The sequence below is a fragment of the Empidonax traillii genome, unplaced genomic scaffold (assembly GCF_003031625.1).
Source record: "Empidonax traillii isolate 1590-97213 ecotype Southwest subspecies unplaced genomic scaffold, ASM303162v1 scaffold352:size1026972, whole genome shotgun sequence".
Lineage (NCBI taxonomy): Eukaryota > Metazoa > Chordata > Aves > Passeriformes > Tyrannidae > Empidonax > Empidonax traillii.
The window spans coordinates 55,198-74,390 of NW_020955545.1; the positions used below are offsets into that span (position 1 = coordinate 55,198).

At 39.4% G+C, this 19,193-nt stretch overlaps 1 protein-coding gene across 4 annotated transcripts in view; it reads right to left on the bottom strand.

Annotated features, from left to right (window-relative positions):
- The window catches only part of ARHGEF10 (Rho guanine nucleotide exchange factor 10), a 109,867-nt gene that overhangs the window by 43,043 nt on the left and 47,631 nt on the right, over positions 1-19,193 (bottom strand). For 3 of the 4 annotated variants that reach the window (XM_027892433.1, XM_027892430.1, XM_027892431.1), the window contains 5 exons: positions 18,656-18,772; positions 17,120-17,212; positions 15,554-15,724; positions 13,621-13,766; positions 11,368-11,543 (listed from right to left, as the gene is read on the bottom strand). In XM_027892433.1, the coding sequence (XP_027748234.1) occupies positions 11,368-11,543; positions 13,621-13,766; positions 15,554-15,724; positions 17,120-17,212; positions 18,656-18,772 (703 nt within the window). The remainder of the gene's footprint in view (positions 1-11,367; positions 11,544-13,620; positions 13,767-15,553; positions 15,725-17,119; positions 17,213-18,655; positions 18,773-19,193) is intronic. The other variant, XM_027892432.1, reaches the window with a different exon arrangement.

Here is a 19,193-nt window from a genome sequence, read left to right on the forward strand (position 1 = left end):
TAAATTAATCAATTTTGCCTGGTTTGATGTAATTTTTGTAATTGAAGCAATTTTACTACATTTACATCCAGGCATTTTCAAGGCCTGCAGGAAACTCCCTGGGTGTGGTTGAAGTCAGTTTAACTTGGCTCAGGCAAAAGTAGAATTTGGAAGGTTGTGCAGAAATATACACATGCAAGAGAAGTGATTGTGTGCAAGTGCCTGCGTGTGGGCAGAGGGGGAGGATTCCCACCTCCAGCAGAAGGCTGCATTGCTAGGGAGCACAGCCAGCAGCCACAGCCCTCTCTCTGCACAGCCAGCACAGCAGCAGCTGCTTTAATAGGCATTGGCACAGAAGCTGATCCCTTGGGATTCTTGTCCATCCAGTTTCCTCTCAATTTTCACAGGCACCTTAGGTATATTGGAAATTATAATCCTGAACTGATCATGCCCCATTCTTCTAAGGGGCACATTTATTTACCATGGTGATTTATTACCAGTAGGTGTATGCTACTACCTCTTGCTGTGTGTTCTGATTCTTATTTGTGATTAATACTTTAGCACATAGTTATGCTACTAAACAAGAAGAAAGGGTTGCAATGCTCCGAATAGATGCAGTCACCCATAATTTAAACATCTATTCCTGGGTAAGCAAACATGATGGCTCAGGTGGTCCCTTAACATACTAAACTCCTGTTTATTCCTAATTAGGAAGATTTTTCTCAAGTAATCCTATTACATATAAATCCAAATATCGTGCAAATAAATTAAAAGCCTCAGTCAGTATACGCTCAATATTGCAACTACTTTTGCAAACATTTCTGTATTATCTATCACGTTGAAGCCAAAGACTATTAATAGATGCAGTGCTGGGTATCTCTTTTACTGCAAAACAACTAGTATTGACAACATCTGCCTTGAGTATAATCTTAGTAACAACCTTTTCCCCACATGGTTCAAACCCAGAGTACGTCAATATAAATTGCTTTGAGAAAAAACATATTGACACGAAGTGAGAACTTAGTGTCCTGAAAAGTAAAGGTCCTTTTTTACTTTTCTTCTGAGAGATACAGAGCCCCAAAGTCAGACAAGCTGTTATATGAAATGGAAGCTCACAAATGCTCCCATGCAAAAACCACAATCGAAACAGAGAAAGGCTCTTTTCCTGACTATAGTTCCAACGTTACGGAGGGATAACACAAAATTAATGATACACTTGAAGAACATGCCACTCTGCAAGGCTAGTAGATCCCAAATTTGAGTTGCCATTTGCAATCTGGCTTCAAGGCTGAGAACATTTATATTGCTTCCTCCCACTGAGCCATCTGTGTGCATCCAGGCAGCATACTGAAATATCAAATGTTATGAAAGGAAGAGATTTGGAGAAGATTCAATCCTCATCTTGAGCATAAAAATCACCTGGGATTGGGGAAGAAGTTACATGTGTGGGAGGTAACTTTAAAAGTTGCTGTGTCTGTAGAAGGCGTAACAAACTTGTACTTGCATAGAATTACACACTTGGAACAAATAAAAACACACAGGCCTCTTCTGCAACATTTAAATCTACATTTAAACCTGAGAAGCTTGTACAGTGTTCTGGAAATGAAAGCATCATGATACTGGATGAATTCTTCATCAGTTCAACTGGACAGATTTCACAAGATTGTTAACCTATTTAGGTTACACTAAGATAACATAGCAGTAATACATTTAAAACTACTTTACTGCAGTGAGAACTGTGCAGTTGTTTTAATTTAAATGTGACTTTGATTGGCCTAGAAAAGTTTCACTGCCTTTATTTTTATTAACTACTGAGAAGCAGATAGCATCCCACTGCTTAGTTTATATCACCCACCTTTAGAAAAGACAAGAATGGAGACTGTGAGAGACAATGTTATACCTGAAGCAAAATAGTTTCCTGTTCACTGAATACCTTGATAATTAATATAAAGGAAAACCAGAAGCCATTAAGAAGGCCCAAGATTCAATTACTTCAACTGAGGAATTCTTCCCCTATACCTGGTACTGATACCTGCTCCTACAGATACACTGTATGCAAAACACTCAGGATGAATCCCTTCTAGCTGCTCTAGGAAGAGAACTTGTCAAATAGAGGGAAAACACTCTCCTTTGACAGGTCTAGTGGAAATACTTTTCTCAGTGCAAATAAAAAAGGAGATCTTTATATGGCATTATAACATCAAGCTATTTCAGCAATAGAGTTGGCAAAAAGATTCTGAATACTGGGAACACCAGGAACAGTGTAATTCATTTAGCAGTTGACATTGATGCCAACTACTTGTTAAGTATTATTCCCTTTCCCTTTGCAAACTCTCTTATCCCAGAACACCTAGCTTTTGCTGGAAGGCCAGCGATGAGTGTCTCCACCTGCTCTAAAACTTTCTCTTTCACAGAACTTGATAAATCCAAGTACCAGCCGGATTTGTTGTATATACACACAGGAGGTGCGTATATATATCCATACCTCTGATCCTTTCTCCCTGGAAATGCTGTTAGGAGAGTTAAAGCTAGTGACAAAGCAGATCATATTGAACTACAAACTTCCTGCACATTGTGTTATGTGAGCGAACTCCTTGACAGACCTCCCCCACATAAACTCCATCTATTTGTGTTTTTTCACTTGCTCACTCATATTGCTCCTGTTTCCACAGATGCATCAGAGAAGGATGTGGGCGGATTCAGTTTTCTGGTTTCTCCTTTATGAGAAAATTTTAACAGCCAATTAGAATTTCACTAAAATAGTAATTAAAAAAAAAAAAAGGTAGTCTTGGGACTCCAAAATCCTGGTTTATGACCTAAACAAGTCCATGGGTCAATTTAAAGTTCATAACAGAAAAGGAGACTGTCTGCCTTCCCCCGTTTTGCTCTTCCATACTAAATCCAACCCATGATCTTCACAGTTGTACGCACCTGAAAAACCTGAGCCACCATAACTCAACTGTAGGTCTTGTGAGATTACATCACACTCTCAGGTCGAAACTACACAAGTATTTACAGTAGTATCAGTCTCCAGGGTTTGGATATTTAAGCAAATGGGAAGTCAGGAATTATCTCAGAAAATAAGAGTTTAGTTGGCAGCCATCAAAGAAAAGCTACTTGCACACAGCTTTACAGTATAACTCTAACTTGGGCTTAGTAACCTAGTGCAGAAAGAAGTAGCACAAGCACATACATAGTATCACGTGATAAGCAATAAATTACTGAGATTACTAGAATGCAAACTATTCAGTACAGACATGGGGTAAACAAGCCTAACCAACAATCCAGGACCCATCATCATCATCAACCAATATGAAGGGCGTTATCAAAAACATGAAATGATATTATTCAGTAGCCTAATCATACTTTAATCATGTAAACACCTAAACATAATCTTATGAGCTTAATTATTGAAACTGCTAATCTGAGCCTCTGAAAGTCTTTAATGTATTTATTCTCACTGCCATGCAAGACAGGGGAGTTCTTCAACTCCTAATCACAGACAAAGAACCAAACACTACATGCCACCCAGTACATATAGAGCAGAGTTGGGAAACAAACCTCATAAGTTTCAACTCTGACAAAAGTATTTTTAACATGCTTCACCCCCCTGTCAGCTGTTAATACCTTGCTCTCAATTAGTAATTATATGAATGCTGAGACCTGTCTTGCTCATCTTACCAGATGTGAATCTGAAAGAAACAGGTTGCACAAAAACTACTGTGCAATCACAAAACTGTTTATTCACACAGCTTGAGCAATGGGGAGATAAAATCAACCACCTGCAATTGCAAATACTGAGTAAGGTATTAAATTCATAGTCCTATACCACTGGTGAACAAAATTATGCAAAACCACCAAGGAAATGCAAAGCCTCGGAGACCGTGAGAAGTAGTTCATACATTGAGAGCGTGGCTTCAGGATTATATTAAACTCCAGCTAATCCTGACCACACAGGGAATTTCTGAGATAAAAGGCCACAAATATTTTTTCTGCTGACAGGAGCAGCTGTGCTGTGTCAGAGATTAAAGTAGAAGGGAACATGAGGGAGAAACACTGGAGCCCTGATATGCTGACAAGAGTGTACCCCATAGCCCGATTCCTCAGCGTCACACTAGCCTGGACAATGGTCAGGTGTCTTCCTGGACAATGTACTGACTGCAGTTTCTGGCTGTGTTCCCATGAAGAAGAAAAATGCTGGAAGTGAAGACTTTAGAGGGAAAGAAAAGAAGTGCCATGTCCCTTTTTCCCACAAGGCCTGAAGGGGAAGGCTGAGGGCAGCACAGACCTGGAAGCGCCTGCCCTCCTAAGGAGGGGTAGGGATCATATAGGACCTCTTGGATGCATCTGCATGGGCACAAAAGGCAAGAGAAGAAATGAGTGCAAGAAGGTAAACACTGACTGTATTGGGTCTAGTTGAGCTGGAGTTCACTTCCCTATAGTAGCCCTCACAGTGTTGTGCTTTGCATTGGTAGCTAGAAGGGTGTTGATAACAAACTGGTGTTTTGGCTACTGCTGAGCACAGCATCAGTGCTGTAACATTCCTTCCTCAGTCGAGGGCAAGATCCTGGGAGGGGACACAAGTAGGCCTGCTGACCCAAACTGACTAAAGGGATATTCCATACCATATGATGTCAGCTCAGATATAAAAGATAAGGCAAGGAGCAGGAAGGTGGGCATTCATTGTCTCCAGTGGCTGCCTGCTGAGGAACCGTCATGCGTTCCAAAGCCCTGCTTCTTAGGAGTGGCCGACTATCGCTGCTCATGGGAAGTAGAGAATAAACCGTGTTACCTTCCACTTTCCTTCACTTTTTGCCTGCACAAGCTTCCACTCTGCTTTTGCTTTAAATAAACTGCCTTATCCCAACCCACAAGTTGTTTCCCACCTTACTCTTTCCCCTGTCCAGCTGGGAAGGGGAGTGATAGTAGAGTGGCTGGGTGGGCACCTGGTGTCCAGCCAAGGTCAACCCACCACACTGACATAAACAGACAATGGAAGTACATCTGTGAAAACACTCAAACAATGAGAGTATTGCAGGGATGTCAAGACAGTCTTGGAGGCAATTGTAAACTCCCAGAGGTTTACACTGGAGCTCCCACCAGACTATAACAACTTGCGGAAATTGTACTGTGAGGACCTTGCCTTGCTCTTTCATACTCACTTGCTTATAGCTAGGTTTCTATTAATTTTACTACTCTGCATCATGATGTGGATGAGAACCCTGGCAACAGAGAAAAAGGTTTGTCAGAGGCAGATGACAAATCCTATAACCGCTATAACAAATATGAAAGGCAAGGAGAAGAATCTCATCCTAAGAAGGTGAGACAAACATGTAACACCTAATTTATTCCTTGTCTAATCTACCCGCTAGAAACTTATATCCGCTTAACAAACAAACTATTTAACATCACCAAATTTGCTCAGATGAACAAGGTGTTTGGCACTAGATTTATTTAAAACCTCCAGTCTTTTGTGTGCATATATCAATGACAGTTTACAGTTACGAACATATTACATTTCCTTTACTGTATTGTTTTCAATAGCCTTAAAATAAATATTTACATTAATAATCTTTCATATTTAACAGAGATGAAAGCTAGTTCAATTAGCAATTCATGCCACATCATTCTTTCTAAAATCTTATCACCAGTGCTAGAGTTGATATGCCACTTGCTTATTTTGAACATTGGATTACCATTATTGAGCCTTAGAGTGATGATAAAGCTGATTTTTTTTTCCTTCCCCAATTCTGTATTTCTCATTAGACAAACCACCAAAAAACCAGCAATGGCTATTACAGCAGTTCTATCTCTGTTTTCAAAAAAGCTGCCCTTTAACTGAGTAAGACAATGACAGAAACACAAGCGCACACTGTAGCCCATCAAACATCCCTCTCTGTTTCCCTGGCAACACCTAGAGGCCTACACAAAGTGACTGCATCAAGCAGAAGGAAACTCAGAAGAGAGGAATAATTTCTGCACTCCAGCATCGTGTCACTACTACATTTGACAATAAACAAACCTCACAGAGATCAAAACCACAACTGAGTGGAAACAGAGTACAAATGTGTCCCTGGAAGTCTGGGCCGAAAAGGGAAGGAGTCATGGTTTGGCTAAGGCTGAATCTCAGTTACAAACTGTAAACCTGTGAAAGAAAAAAATAACACTAAAACGCAGCCATAAACATGCTTACCTGCTTTCACTTTACTGTTATGTTCTGCACTCATCACTGCATAGATATATATTACAGATGGGTCTGGCTCATTTTCTCTTTCAGTCTTAAGACATATTAATGTCTTAATGTCTTAAGACATATTAATGGCTCAAATTAAATGTTTCTTTGCTTAAGTAATAGTCTATGTGGTCTGTGTCTCCTAATCAACATGATCAGCATCAGAACACTGCTGACAGGCACTGATTTCCCATCCAGAAATGCCAGGATGCTTAGTTCTCTCTCTTTGATTCTACAAAGTCTCTATATTCTGGTCTTAAACGAAAGTGCTGTGTCAAACTTCTACAGCTCACCCTTTTCATTCTTGGGAACCTGAGAACAGGCAACTGGGAGTGGTTGCTGTCACTGCAGCACCAAACTGGCATTCATCTTGGTACAAACTACATTTCACAACACACCAACAGTTTGCATCAAGTGCTCCAAACTCGTAACATGTGCCAGGAATCTGAGAAACAAACTCTGGCCAGTATATTTGACTTTTGCTCCTATATTCCCATTTAATGGACAGAGAAATACATGCATTTGAAGTGATTTTATGTACACATGGATGACTTGCAAGGGAAAGTTGACCTCTGGTTCTTCTAAGGGGAAATACTGAACATTTTGAGAAGATGTTACAAATTTGCCTTTGACTATATTTTTTATATTTTTGGAAGGTATATTTAAAATATGTTATATCAATATGAAAAGTTGTATTGTATTGTATCCATTGTGTTTTCACCCATCCTCTTTTTTTATCAGAAGAGTACAGGTAGCATTTAACTTTCTTGATGCTCTCTTTTCATATATTCAGTCTAACTGTGAATCTGGAGAGGTCCCAGTCAACTGGCAAACATTGCCCCAGTTTTCAAGAAAGGCAAGAAGGATGACCATGCTAACTACAGGCTGTCAGTCTCACTTCAGTGCCTGGTAAAATTATGAAGGTTATTCTGGGAGCTAGTGAAAAACACATGAAAAACAACACAATCATCGGTCCCAGCCAAAATAGGTTTACAAGGGAAAAGTCCTGCTTAACAAACTTAATTTCCTTCCATGACAAGGGATTAGGTTGATCAAGGAAAGCCAGCTGATGCAAATTTTTCGATTTCGGTAAAGCTTTTGATACTGTCTCTTACATTATCCTTCTGAACAAAATGCCCAGCACACCTCTGGATAAACACCTTGTGTGGTGGGGGAGCAACTGACATGTGAGTCGAGCACAAAGACTTCTAGAGAATGGGGTAACATCAGACTGGCATCCAGTCACTAATGGGGTTCTGAAGGCCTCTATCTTATGGACAGTTCTCTTCAGTGTCTTCACAGACGACTCCAAGATACACTAAGGAAGTTTACCAATGATACTAAAGTGGGAGGAGCTGTTGACTCCCTTGAAGGCAGAAGGGCCCTGCAGGTAGACCTCGAGAAATCAGAGACTGGGCAATTGCCAGCAGTAGGAAGTTTAACAAGAGCAAGTGCCGGATTCTGCACCTGGGATGGAGACAAAGGAGAGGAAAGAGGTCCGGGGTTCCTGGTCGATGGCAAGTTGAATATGAGTCAGCAGTGTCCTGGCAGCCAGGAGGGCCAATCGTGTCCTGAGGGGCATCAAGCAAAGCATTGCCAGGCAGTTGAGAAAGGTGAACTTCCTACCAACACAAGTAAATAAAACCCAACAATATACAACTTCTTGTTCACACTGAAAATATTCCTCTGTTCCGATATTAATTCCACTTTTCCATACTATGAATGTGTCTGTTCTTCTGTAGATAGACTAATTGGGAAAAGAGAACACCAGTAGCCTACCAGAAACAGTACATGGATTTACTAGTAAAAAATCTCTATCCTGCATCTTTCTGCAAATGGTTCTACATTTGGAAAGGAAAGGAAAACATTAAGCTTTTGGCACACATAATTAAGATAACTACTTCCACAGGAACTGTCTGGTTGGGATACAAGAGACTCACACTCACAGACTTTCAAGCACGACTAACTCCAAAACACGAGTTAGTCAAGGACTTTGACTAATTTGTTGAGAGAAATGTGATCTGATAAACATGCTGTTTTTTCCTGAAGACTGAGAACGTAAAATGTTTTCTGATCGAAATATTACTGCAGGAAGCAAACATAAGTTATAATCGCACTCCACTAGGAAACAATATCAGAATCACACACATACAGGACTCTGCCAAACAGCTGAGACTTCAATCCTCCATGTTCACAACTAAAAGAATTCAGTCTACAATTGGTACTAGGGGAGAACAACAGGAACAAGGTAAGAGCACATCAAGGACAGGGCAGCATAGCAGAATACACTCCAGGAAAGTTTTCCTGATTTCCTCCACACCCCCTCAGGTCACACAGTTTGTCCTGCCAAAATACAAAGGGTTTAAAATGAAGACATGAAAATAACAGCCCCTAAATGTGTTCTCCTCTAGAATTCAAAGATAAAAAACTGCCATGCAAAGCTCAGTGGGGTAGAAAACTGCACACTGACGATTTTACCAAGTGAAAACCAAGTTCACATAGTCCTTCCTTTCTACCTTAGTACTAAAGCACGCCTTTAATTTATATGTACTCATAAAACCTTTCAACCTTTCAGCAGTTGCACAGTACAACCCGTACAAGATTAATTCAAATTCAGCTATTAATTTCTTTGTAGCACCAAAAGTAAAGTTTGCATCTTTAAACTACACTATCCTCTCTTGCAACATCATAGAAAATAGAAAGCACTAACTGCATTTACCAATTAAAAAAAAAAAACCAAAAAACAAGTATAAAGAAGATTTCGGTGGAGAAAAAAGTGCCATAATAAGAGCAATATGACTAATAACTCGTAATCCTTACCACAACATAACCTGAATCCTTCAAGAATCCTTGCTAATCGCAGCAGTAATGTGAGAATACTAAACTTGCAGGGGCAAGTACTTAACCTGGCATGTGGCAAATAGAAGCCAACTTCTCTCAGTCCTCCAGAAATGGAAGAGGTGACCCCTCTACTACTTAATGCTTTTACACAGAATCACCATTATTCTGTATCTCTCCAGCACCCACAAACTAGAAATACAAGCTGAAAATCAGGTCTGAGACATGGTTTTATACGTCTCAGGATTTTGCCCACAGCATCCCAAATTGTTCTTGACCATTAGATGTTATTAAAACCACATACTATAAGGCCACTGGGATTTCATGAGAGGACTTCCTTGGTATACTCTGAAAACAGAGGGAAACATAACTTTATGATGACTGCAAAGATATGAAGTTTCAAGCAAACAATGACAATATTCCTCTGTTAGTGCCTTGCAACTACTAGAAGAAACTAGCAGTCTCACCAGTGATGTGCTACTACAATAATAAAGTCAAAACTGGAACTAAGGGGGCAACTCTACAGAATAACTAACAGAATTAGGTGTGTATTCAAACTTACTGGTACAGGCCAGTTTGAACAAGTCTGCATTCAGAGTAGCACTAGTGCAGACACAGCAGTATGTTTACACAGCAAGGCTGTGTTCTTCCTCTTTCTTGGTCAGTTACATTCGATTTAGTGGGATCATTTGGCAGAAATGTTTGATTAAAGCTGAGGGAGGATTTTTTCAGTATAGCCAGCATCCTTCACATCCTTTTTGTTTCTTATCTTTTGATCCTTTTCATTAGAAAGACTAAATTAATACAACAGAGCTTAAGAAAAAATTACTTCAGCTCATCTTTTACCTACTGAGTACCATTTAACTCAAAGGTCGACTTACAAATGTGTACACAGTCATTTCTTTTGTGTGTGATGCTATCACCAAGCATGATGAAGCTGAGAAACTTCAAAGCCAAGAGAGGTACAAGTAGGTTCTAGAGGACTGCTTAGTCAAGAATTTTTGTTTCTCCCCTCACTTTTCTCTTCCCCATCTGACCTTGCTGCTATGCAAGTATTTGGTCTAAACAGCTGTGAGGCTACCGAACAAAGTCATAGTTAGAACATTTAATAAGGTGTTCCTACCATACCCACCTAAAAAAGGGACCCCCAACTCTAAGTAATGCATTTCTTTATATACATTCCTCCCAAGGGTTAAGCATACAGCAGCTTGTAAATTAATTATAATAAAAAGGCTTCAATCTCATTGTCTAAGCAGCCCAGTAATGCTTAAAAGGAGCTACAAGAAAGAGGTCACTCTTGAAAATGAGACATAAGTACCTATAACATTTTCTGTGGCTATTTACAAAGGGAGGAGCAAGAAGACCTGACAATAACCACAGTGAAAAATACAAGGGGTATGAAAGATTGCAGTTGCACCTCAGCTCACTCTGATGTGTAGCATTTATGCCTCCTTACAGCACAAATTTGGGAAAATTTATGAAGCCAAGGGTGCAATATTAAATAAATGTAGTACAAAGTAATGCCTACAGCTAGCACTGAAATACATGTAAATTATAGTCCATTAATACAAATCACAATCTAGATTTATTAAATGCATTTCATATTACAATATACAGGCAAAACACAGGATATACAAAAACTCCTCATGTATGAAAGTCTAGATACTGAATAAACTCTTAAAATTCATACATCTCTTGAGGGCAGTTGGCAGACTTGTAGGAGGGATTAATAAGCACGGAAAGAACTTGCAAACTTAAGAGCCTGAGGTCATTTTTGGAGAGAGGACAGGAGGAAATTACCTATTAGTGTATTTTTTCAAAATTATTCATGTAAGTGTTTTTATGAAGCACTAGTTTAAAGGGCAAGATACTATGGGCTTGAGATAAGGGAGTAACTTCTACCCTGCAATAACCACTTGTGTTCAGAATCTTACGCCACAGCAACAGAGTGGCTGGTCATTTTTATTGAGAGAAACTTATTTGCTTTAACTATGGTATAAAAAACGTACAGAGAACCAGCTACCATGGGACCACTGGCACACCATACCAAAACAAGGTTTTTGCATGTCCACACACCCTCATGTTTTAAAACTCTTTATGCATTCATGCAGAAAATTCTAAACTAGGACAAACACAAGTAATTCATGTTGCAAGGTAGGAGCCTGGCTATCATTTTATCACTCAGTTTCCAAAATTTTCTTCACGTTACAGAAATCTTCATGCACAAAATACTTTCCTTTGTTTGCAGTAGCCCACTGGATTTCAAATATGGATTTTAACAAAGTAGTCTGTAAAAGTCAGTAACTCCTGTCACTTACTTGGCTTAGAGTTGATGATGATGTTTTCAGCAGAGTGCTGGGGTGGAAACCTGCAGTTCTCTCCTTGGCTCTCACTGCTGCCGTACTCTATGACTTCCACTTGTCCCAGTGGTACACTCCACTTCAGTAAATACCTCTGGTCAGTTGTCATGGTGCCACTGCTTTCATAGGAAGAGCTGGAAGATGCACAAATTATTGCTGTGACAAGCAATTGTGTTTCACGGTATCCCATTTAATATTTTAGCTTCTAAAATCTGCTGTTTGTCAGCTTGAGTACAGTGCACAACTTGAAAGAAATACATGTATCAGACTGACTTTTGTGACATACCTTCTCTGGGGTGCAAAGTGCAGCTATGCAGCTGCAAATAATCTTGTTACAAACACTGTAGGATCACCAAGAGCAGTGCCTACATTTCTATAGCATGTATACATTTGTATAAATGACCATCTTTTAAGATCAGTATGCACTTTGACATCCTAACACAAGTGTTTGGGATTACACTTTGGCTCTGTATTTTCCTAACTCTTTTGAAACAGTGCTCAAAAGAAGTAACTGTTATATTTAGGGAAGTATGGACGATGAGACCTTTGACTGACCACTGGCAACAGGAAGGACAACGTAACCTCCCAAGGGCTGAAAGGCTAAGATTTTTGCCAAGCCACGCAGCCCAGAATGTTCTGTGCAGGAGACCTCTGCAACTGCTGTGGCTTCCAGGAGTAATCCCACATGAGCTGCTGCTAAAGGAAGTGTGTATCAACACACATCTCAGAGGAAAGAGCACACTGAGGAAGCTCACTAGGAAGAGAAATTACATTAATACTAATTTTACTTTGTTTGCCTCATTCCCTTATGCACATTCAAGTACAGCTAACAAGTATTTATTATAAAGGACAAAAGACATGTTAAAGTGAACAAAAAACATTTATTTCACAGAAAGCACGACTAAAATACAGAAGTTAAATGCTTGGGAGAAATCAGAAAAATGCATTTATGGAGAACAGTTTCTAAATGCTGATGTTCAGCTAGTCACCTACCTATTCACAACACAGTCATACTTTTGTTTCCATGAAGATGCAAGTATGAACAAAAAAAAAACCAAGTGCCACAGCTTAAATAAATATTTATATTCTTGATCTAGCTTAGAAGAAAAAACAAAACTAGGCAGCACACAGTTGTTCAGTCACTAGGGATATCATCCACCCCGTCCAACTGCTGCTACTTCAAAGACAGGTCTCCAGCTCAAACCAGTCATCTGGACTACATGTGAAGAAAGACCTTTCAAGGGTCACGTCCTCTGTAAAAATATGTATCTTTTGCAAGCCATAAAAAATTAATTTGGAACTAATGGTCCCCAGGCTCCTGGGATGTCTGAATGTTCCTGTAAAGGTTGGACAAAAGGGGTTTGAGAAAAATGAGCTGATAGATACTGCACAGCCATGTGTACGTGTAAATCTTTTGAAGTAGTCTACATCTCCAGGGTGAATCTGAGGACATGCACGTTGATAACCACTGCTGTAACAGAAGTCTAGCTTAGGTAAGATGAGTAACACCTATGCAGTTAAAATGAAGAGAAATAAAGCTCATCCCCAGTGAACTCAACAGGCAAGTGGTATTCTACAGCATATTCTTGTTTTGAACAAAAACTTCTGGACTGTACAGGTGTCATCATATGTGAAGTCTGGCAGACAATTTTCTTCAGTCCCTATCTTGCATGCAAAGGTAGTTCCTTCTGCAGAAAAAAACTAAGAGCACTCCATGAAAACATGGAGGAATTTTAAATCCACACACACAGTTTGCAGGTGGACCAACCCTCAGCTGAACCCCAAGGAAGTCACAAAACTTTTCCTCTGCTAGTGAATAAAGCTAGAATTGTATTCAACTATTCTAAAAAGCAACTGTTATTTAAATAACAGGTTGGAAAGCAAACTTTAGCTGCTACAGGAAGCCCTAATTAAATTTTTTCAGCATTGGAATGGCCTGCCCAGATTCACCGTCCCTGGAGGTTTTTAAGACGAGGCTGGATGTGGCACTGAGTGACATGATGTAGTAATCACAGTGGGGTTGGATCAAGGGTTGGACTTGATGATCTCGGAGGTCTCTTCCAACCCAGTTAATTCTATGATTCTACGAAAGCTAGTTATCCATTTATTATGACTACTCCTACAAGTCATTAGCCATAGTAAAATTTCATTAAGTGTCTATTTCAAACTGAAGCTTGAAGGATCATCTAAAAAATATGAGTCAAGTCTTACCGAATATTTACTGTCGCACACATCAGCACATCATTTAACATGAAAAGACGTCGCTCTTTGGTTTTGATAATTTCTCCTTTGTCATTGTAAACCGTCTCAACCATATCATCAGTCCGTATGAGGTATCTGTTTCCACTGCTGAGTAGCTAGATTTTGAAAACAATCAGCATTGTATATTATACATGGTACATCCAACATTCATTGCAAAAAGCAAAAGAAAATACAACAGGTTATCACTTGCCATTCTAGCACAAGTGATCACAGGGGGATTTGCTAAGGGAATTAAGCCTTTTCTTTAACTTGCTTTTCATGTAGAGAAACAGTAACTTCTGCTGCCACCAATATGGCCTGCAGGGGTTTTGGGTCTTAATGCAAATAATAATTGCTCTGGGAATCTTCTACAGTGGTAAAGCCTCCCTGGTGAAAAAAATGATAGCTTCCACAATTTCTGTGGTTTCCTTCCCTTGTCCTTTCTTTCACAGCCCAGTGAAGTGCAACACATGGTTCCAGCTGCCAAAGCGGGAGGCCAGGGTGGGAGGAGGAAGGTGCTCAGCCTGCTGTCCCCCCAGGCTCACAGAGCTAACTGAGGAGAGCTGTTGGCAAGGTGTCACAGACTGCAGACAAGATGGCATGTCCAAGAGATACATGGCATTTAAGTTGTTCCTGACATTTGCCTTCGGGGGCTGAGGATCAGCAAGCAAGAACTAATGCCTTACAGGTCAAACACACCTCCGTAGTGTCCAAGAGAATAAAATGGTCCACAACTCACTTCCTATCCATCCACCACCTCCATCACCTATTTCACCCTGCCTGGCAATGTTCCAAAACAGTATAGGCAAACATTAACCCACACAGCATGGAGGGTCCTGCGAGATTTGGGGTGATTACCCAGATACATATCAATTCATCCCCCAGTGCATAACACACAAAATTTTACAGTCAATATTGACTGACAAAAGGAAACCTGGGACAACTCTTCAAAAGCACATTCTGTGTCTTGAACTCCTTTAACTATCTGTAGATGAATCATAGCTGCTTCAAGAAGCAGGAATATGAGAACTAGAAAAAGTAATATGTTTGAATCCATCTTCTAATGCACTTAGAATGGAAATACTGCTCCAGTATGAAAATGCATTCAGAATTCCATTCCTGATAAATAGTTTAAAATAAGCACATTGACTACTCTGGTTTTCCTAAAAGCCATGCTTTTATGCATCACCAAAAAAAACACCACCCCTTCGGTATGTCTCCCATTACTTCATCCCAGAAAGAGTCCCAAGTATAAAAATATGTAACTTCATAAAAGAAATGAATGAAAAAGGATTTATGTCCCATTTCATGGGAAAAGAGGAATTACTTATGATACAAATAAGACAAGCATACATATATCCACAGTACAGACATCTACTAACAAACTCATTTGAAGAGTTCCTTCCTTCTTAGTAAATGTCTTCTGTACTTCTTTAAAGACATTTCTATTGTATGATGCAAATGCATTAATGAAATAGAGTGGGATGCTCCTTAAAACAAGGAAGATGTTGGACCCATTCAACAGTACATCTTGAACTGCTCCATAGTTGGAAGTACTGCAGTAAAAGCACCTGGTCCCTTCCTTTATACAGGAGTAATTCCTCAGTTCTAAAATAAATTAAAAGTTGAATTTTCCAATTCAGAAAATGTGCAGGAGACTTTACTATATAGTATCATTTCCTGCACTGCCACAGAACACCAATACTGCTGCCACTATTTCAGCTTGTTGCCCACTCCAGCACGTGGTTTAACCAGCAAGCCTGTTCAGTCCCAGATCTCGCATCTACCACTAGAATAATCCCACGTGGCTGAGCTCTACAGAAAAAAACGTAAGTGTCTCTTTGGTCTATTTTAGAGATTGCACAAGGCCCAGAAAGTGACTCTTCCATCACACTTTCCTTACCTTGTTCAGGTAACGTTCATTCATTGCTTTTGCTATTTGTTTTATTTCACAGCGCTGATCTGCATCCCTTTTTCTTTCATTTAACTTCTCTGCCAGTGTTTCAAGTTCTGTAAGAGCCATCTGTAGAGGTAATCTGTCAGGATGTCCTTTATTAGTGTTCTTCAACATATCCTGAGGGCAAATTATAAAACAAAAGAAAAATCAGATTTAATTTCAAAGCCAAGTTCAAAAGATTACATGATGTAAAGTTACAAATACATTCTTTACCTGAGTACTACTAAAGAATAAGACTAATGAACACTTAATGAATATTCAGACAGTATGCTGCTTACCTTTCTGAATATCTTAAAAATTCTTAAAAAAATATTGAATACAGCTTATTTAAAGGACAAAAGAACAAAAAAGGTACATAATATTAAACAATTTGAAAATTAATATTATAGTACAATGTCAATGTCTGTGAACAATGATTTAAAATGAAACTTTTCTGATACTTTGTACTGTAATAATATTGTATTATCTTTATTACCATTATTATTCTTCACTAAAACATGGACAGTGTGTTCATTCTAAAGTAGAAGACCTTACTTCATGAAGATCACAATAGCTTCTTAAAGTCCTTCCCTTTTGCAGGCATACAGTGGGAACAGTTCAAATTAATACTTTTTCTCCTTTCCCACAGCATTTAAAAGCTCTACATACTATCTCATCTTCCTGTCAGAATAAACTTCATCGCTCCTGCTACCTAAAAAAATCTCACCATAACCTTCAGCCTACATGCTTCCCCCACAACTACCCTGGCTCCTTCACCCACAGTAATTCCCAGACCCGCATCCCAAAGGCTGCCCTCCTCTGTGGCACCCCAAAACACAGCTAGCACGCAGTCCTCACTGGGGTAGATCTGCTGTGGTCTGGAAGGAGTTACAAACAGTGTAAACTGGTCTGGAGGACGTCTATACTGGGGAACTGTGCTCTTCCTGCAGCTTGACCGCCTTTGAGATGAGATCCAGGGACTTCCTGTCAACTCCCCAGTTTCCATGGGAAGAAACAGAAGATGCTACAGGTCAGAAAGAAGCTGCAACACACTCTAGCAGGTCCTGTAAGCTAAGTAATCAGGAAGAGAGTGTGCTGTTGTTCCGCATGCCACATATATTCTGAAATCTCCAAGGCATGAATTAAATCCTTTTTGTATTGTTCTTAAATGGAAAGGAATGCCACCAAGTTCTTAGTCATATTTTTTAGTGTTATTAGCTTACAAACTGATATGATCAAGTAGCACATTGGACCTAGAGCTTTATTTATAAGATACATCTAACTTGGCAAGTAATCTAGAGTAAATCTAGTTTGCTAAGATTATCTCGCAGTGTACTTACTGCCTGTCACTGCAATTAGACGATGAGATCAGCACGTTTAGTGCACTGAAATTTTTTCTTTATTATTTCCCCATGTTATAGCAGTCACTTCCACTGCAGCAAGCTCCCCCAGCAGAAGACAGCTATCGTGTAGTCCCAAAGGTAAACCCCACAAGAATGCAACAAGAGCATCCCTTTGGTAAACATTACTTACCTGCAATAGTAGAATGAACTGTGGAAAACGTTGGATAGGTTTCATCATTAAACCATACAGTGTAATGCGGTCGGGACTTGACTCCTGGCACTGCTGCAATACAAGAAAGCTACAACGTTTACTACTGTGAGTGCATTTCCACCAGCTACAGAATTAAAGGAAAGCATTTCCTAAAGGTTTTTCTACATCACTTACATTATTATAATAGTAGGGCTGTAAAAATTCCATTTACTGTAAAGATTTAATTTGAAAATATTAAATCTTTTAAAAAAACCCGTCACTATTAAAATGATGGTCTGTCACTGAACTAAAATCTCCTTAAATAAATACAGCTAGGCTAAAGACTCACCAGCAATGCAGCACCCATGTATGTATTGGTAGAGCACAGTCATGCTTCTTACAGAAGCAGTGCATGGAAACATCTGACTTAAATATAAAAAAATTTAAGTGATCTGTTGATTTATAGTTCCTGATTTACTATTGCTGTTCTGTTCCTTGGGGTTAAAAGATTATAAATCTTTAACTACCTATGTGTTTTTACCTATGGGTTTTAAGAGAAAATCTAAGGAAAACATCATAATCTCAGTGCTATGCAAACAGAGATTTTCATCTTCTTTATTAAAAGAAACTAAGGAAAAGAACATTGATTTATGTTTAGAAATAAAAATGTAAGAATCCATTACTTTAGTTATCAGGAATGACAGATAAAACCAAACAAATTTCATTTGCATATGTAAAAAGGCCTTGTTTGTATAAGACTTTTGGAAATATGTTTGTATTAAGACATTTGACCAGAATCAAAGCTGACACAAAATGAAGACAGTAGAGGAAATACTCAATATTAAAAACAAAGCAAACTTAAACATTATTGAACTGGTGTGGTGCTTAAATTGCTCTTTATTGCTAGAGCTATCACCTTTACAAGAATTTATTTCCATAATTATATCCACAAACATACTCTTTTGCCCTTCACTGTGAGTATGCAAAAAAAAAAAAAAAAAAAAAAAGGAGGGTACCAAAATGTCTTCTGTCACCAGAGTTTGGCCATGAGTCCCCAGCTCCCAGCAGCACCAGTGGCACTGACAAGCAGTGATGAGAGGTGCAGGTTATGTCTCTACTCAAACAACAGGCTTTTAACCATGTGAGAAGTATGAAGTGACTACATGCACTGGAGAGTCTCAACTTCATTGTGCCTAAGGCTGCCAGAGTATCATCCTGCACAGTGTTGGCCACACTCTGAAAAGTTGTTAGTTATTTTTAAAATCTGAAGACTGCCACCCTTCCACCCTTCTCTAGGCAACCTAAGTGCTGCCCTCATTTGCCTAGGGTACCCAATTTCAGTGTTTGGTGGACCATTGCAATGGAACTGACAAGGCAACAGCTTTGAGAGGTACAGCTCAATCCAGGACTCTCCGGGAATGGGACATGCAGAGCTTTCAAGCTCTCAGCAGTGTCACAGACAGCCTAAAAGCCTTTCAATAGTTGATACCTTTGTAAGGTATCAACTTATCAATTGTTTTAAGACAGTAAACTCACCTTTAAGAAGTCTAAAAATGCAGGTTTGGTGGCACATGATTTCTTGAGAATCCCTACTGCTGTACTGAAGTTGTTCACATATTCGCTGTACGCATCCAATACCATAGATTTAGAAAACTGGAAAGACAAAAGGGTAAGCCTTAACTAAAAATACAGAAGACCTCTGAAAGCATAGCTATCTGACCATTAGGATTCACCTTGCTTGGACCTAAGATCTTTGCTTCTCCTAATGCTGTATCTACAGAAATATTGTTGATACCCAAAATAATCTTTCTGTAGAAGACAGGTTGGAAACAGACAGATGTAAGAGCTGTGAATTACAAGATATGTATTTACAGAAATTGCTTCATCTTGGCTACAACACTAGGGCATAACCTGAGGACTACGGGCAATCAAAGGGCATCCTCTGAGATTCAAAGTGGTAGCTGGGATCCCCTGATCATCTCACTGCTGCCTGTCATCCATACTGGGTGACTCAGAGAAGTCCCAGGGCCTTCCTGCACTAACCTCAGCTAGTCAGGACTTACCAAAAAAGCAG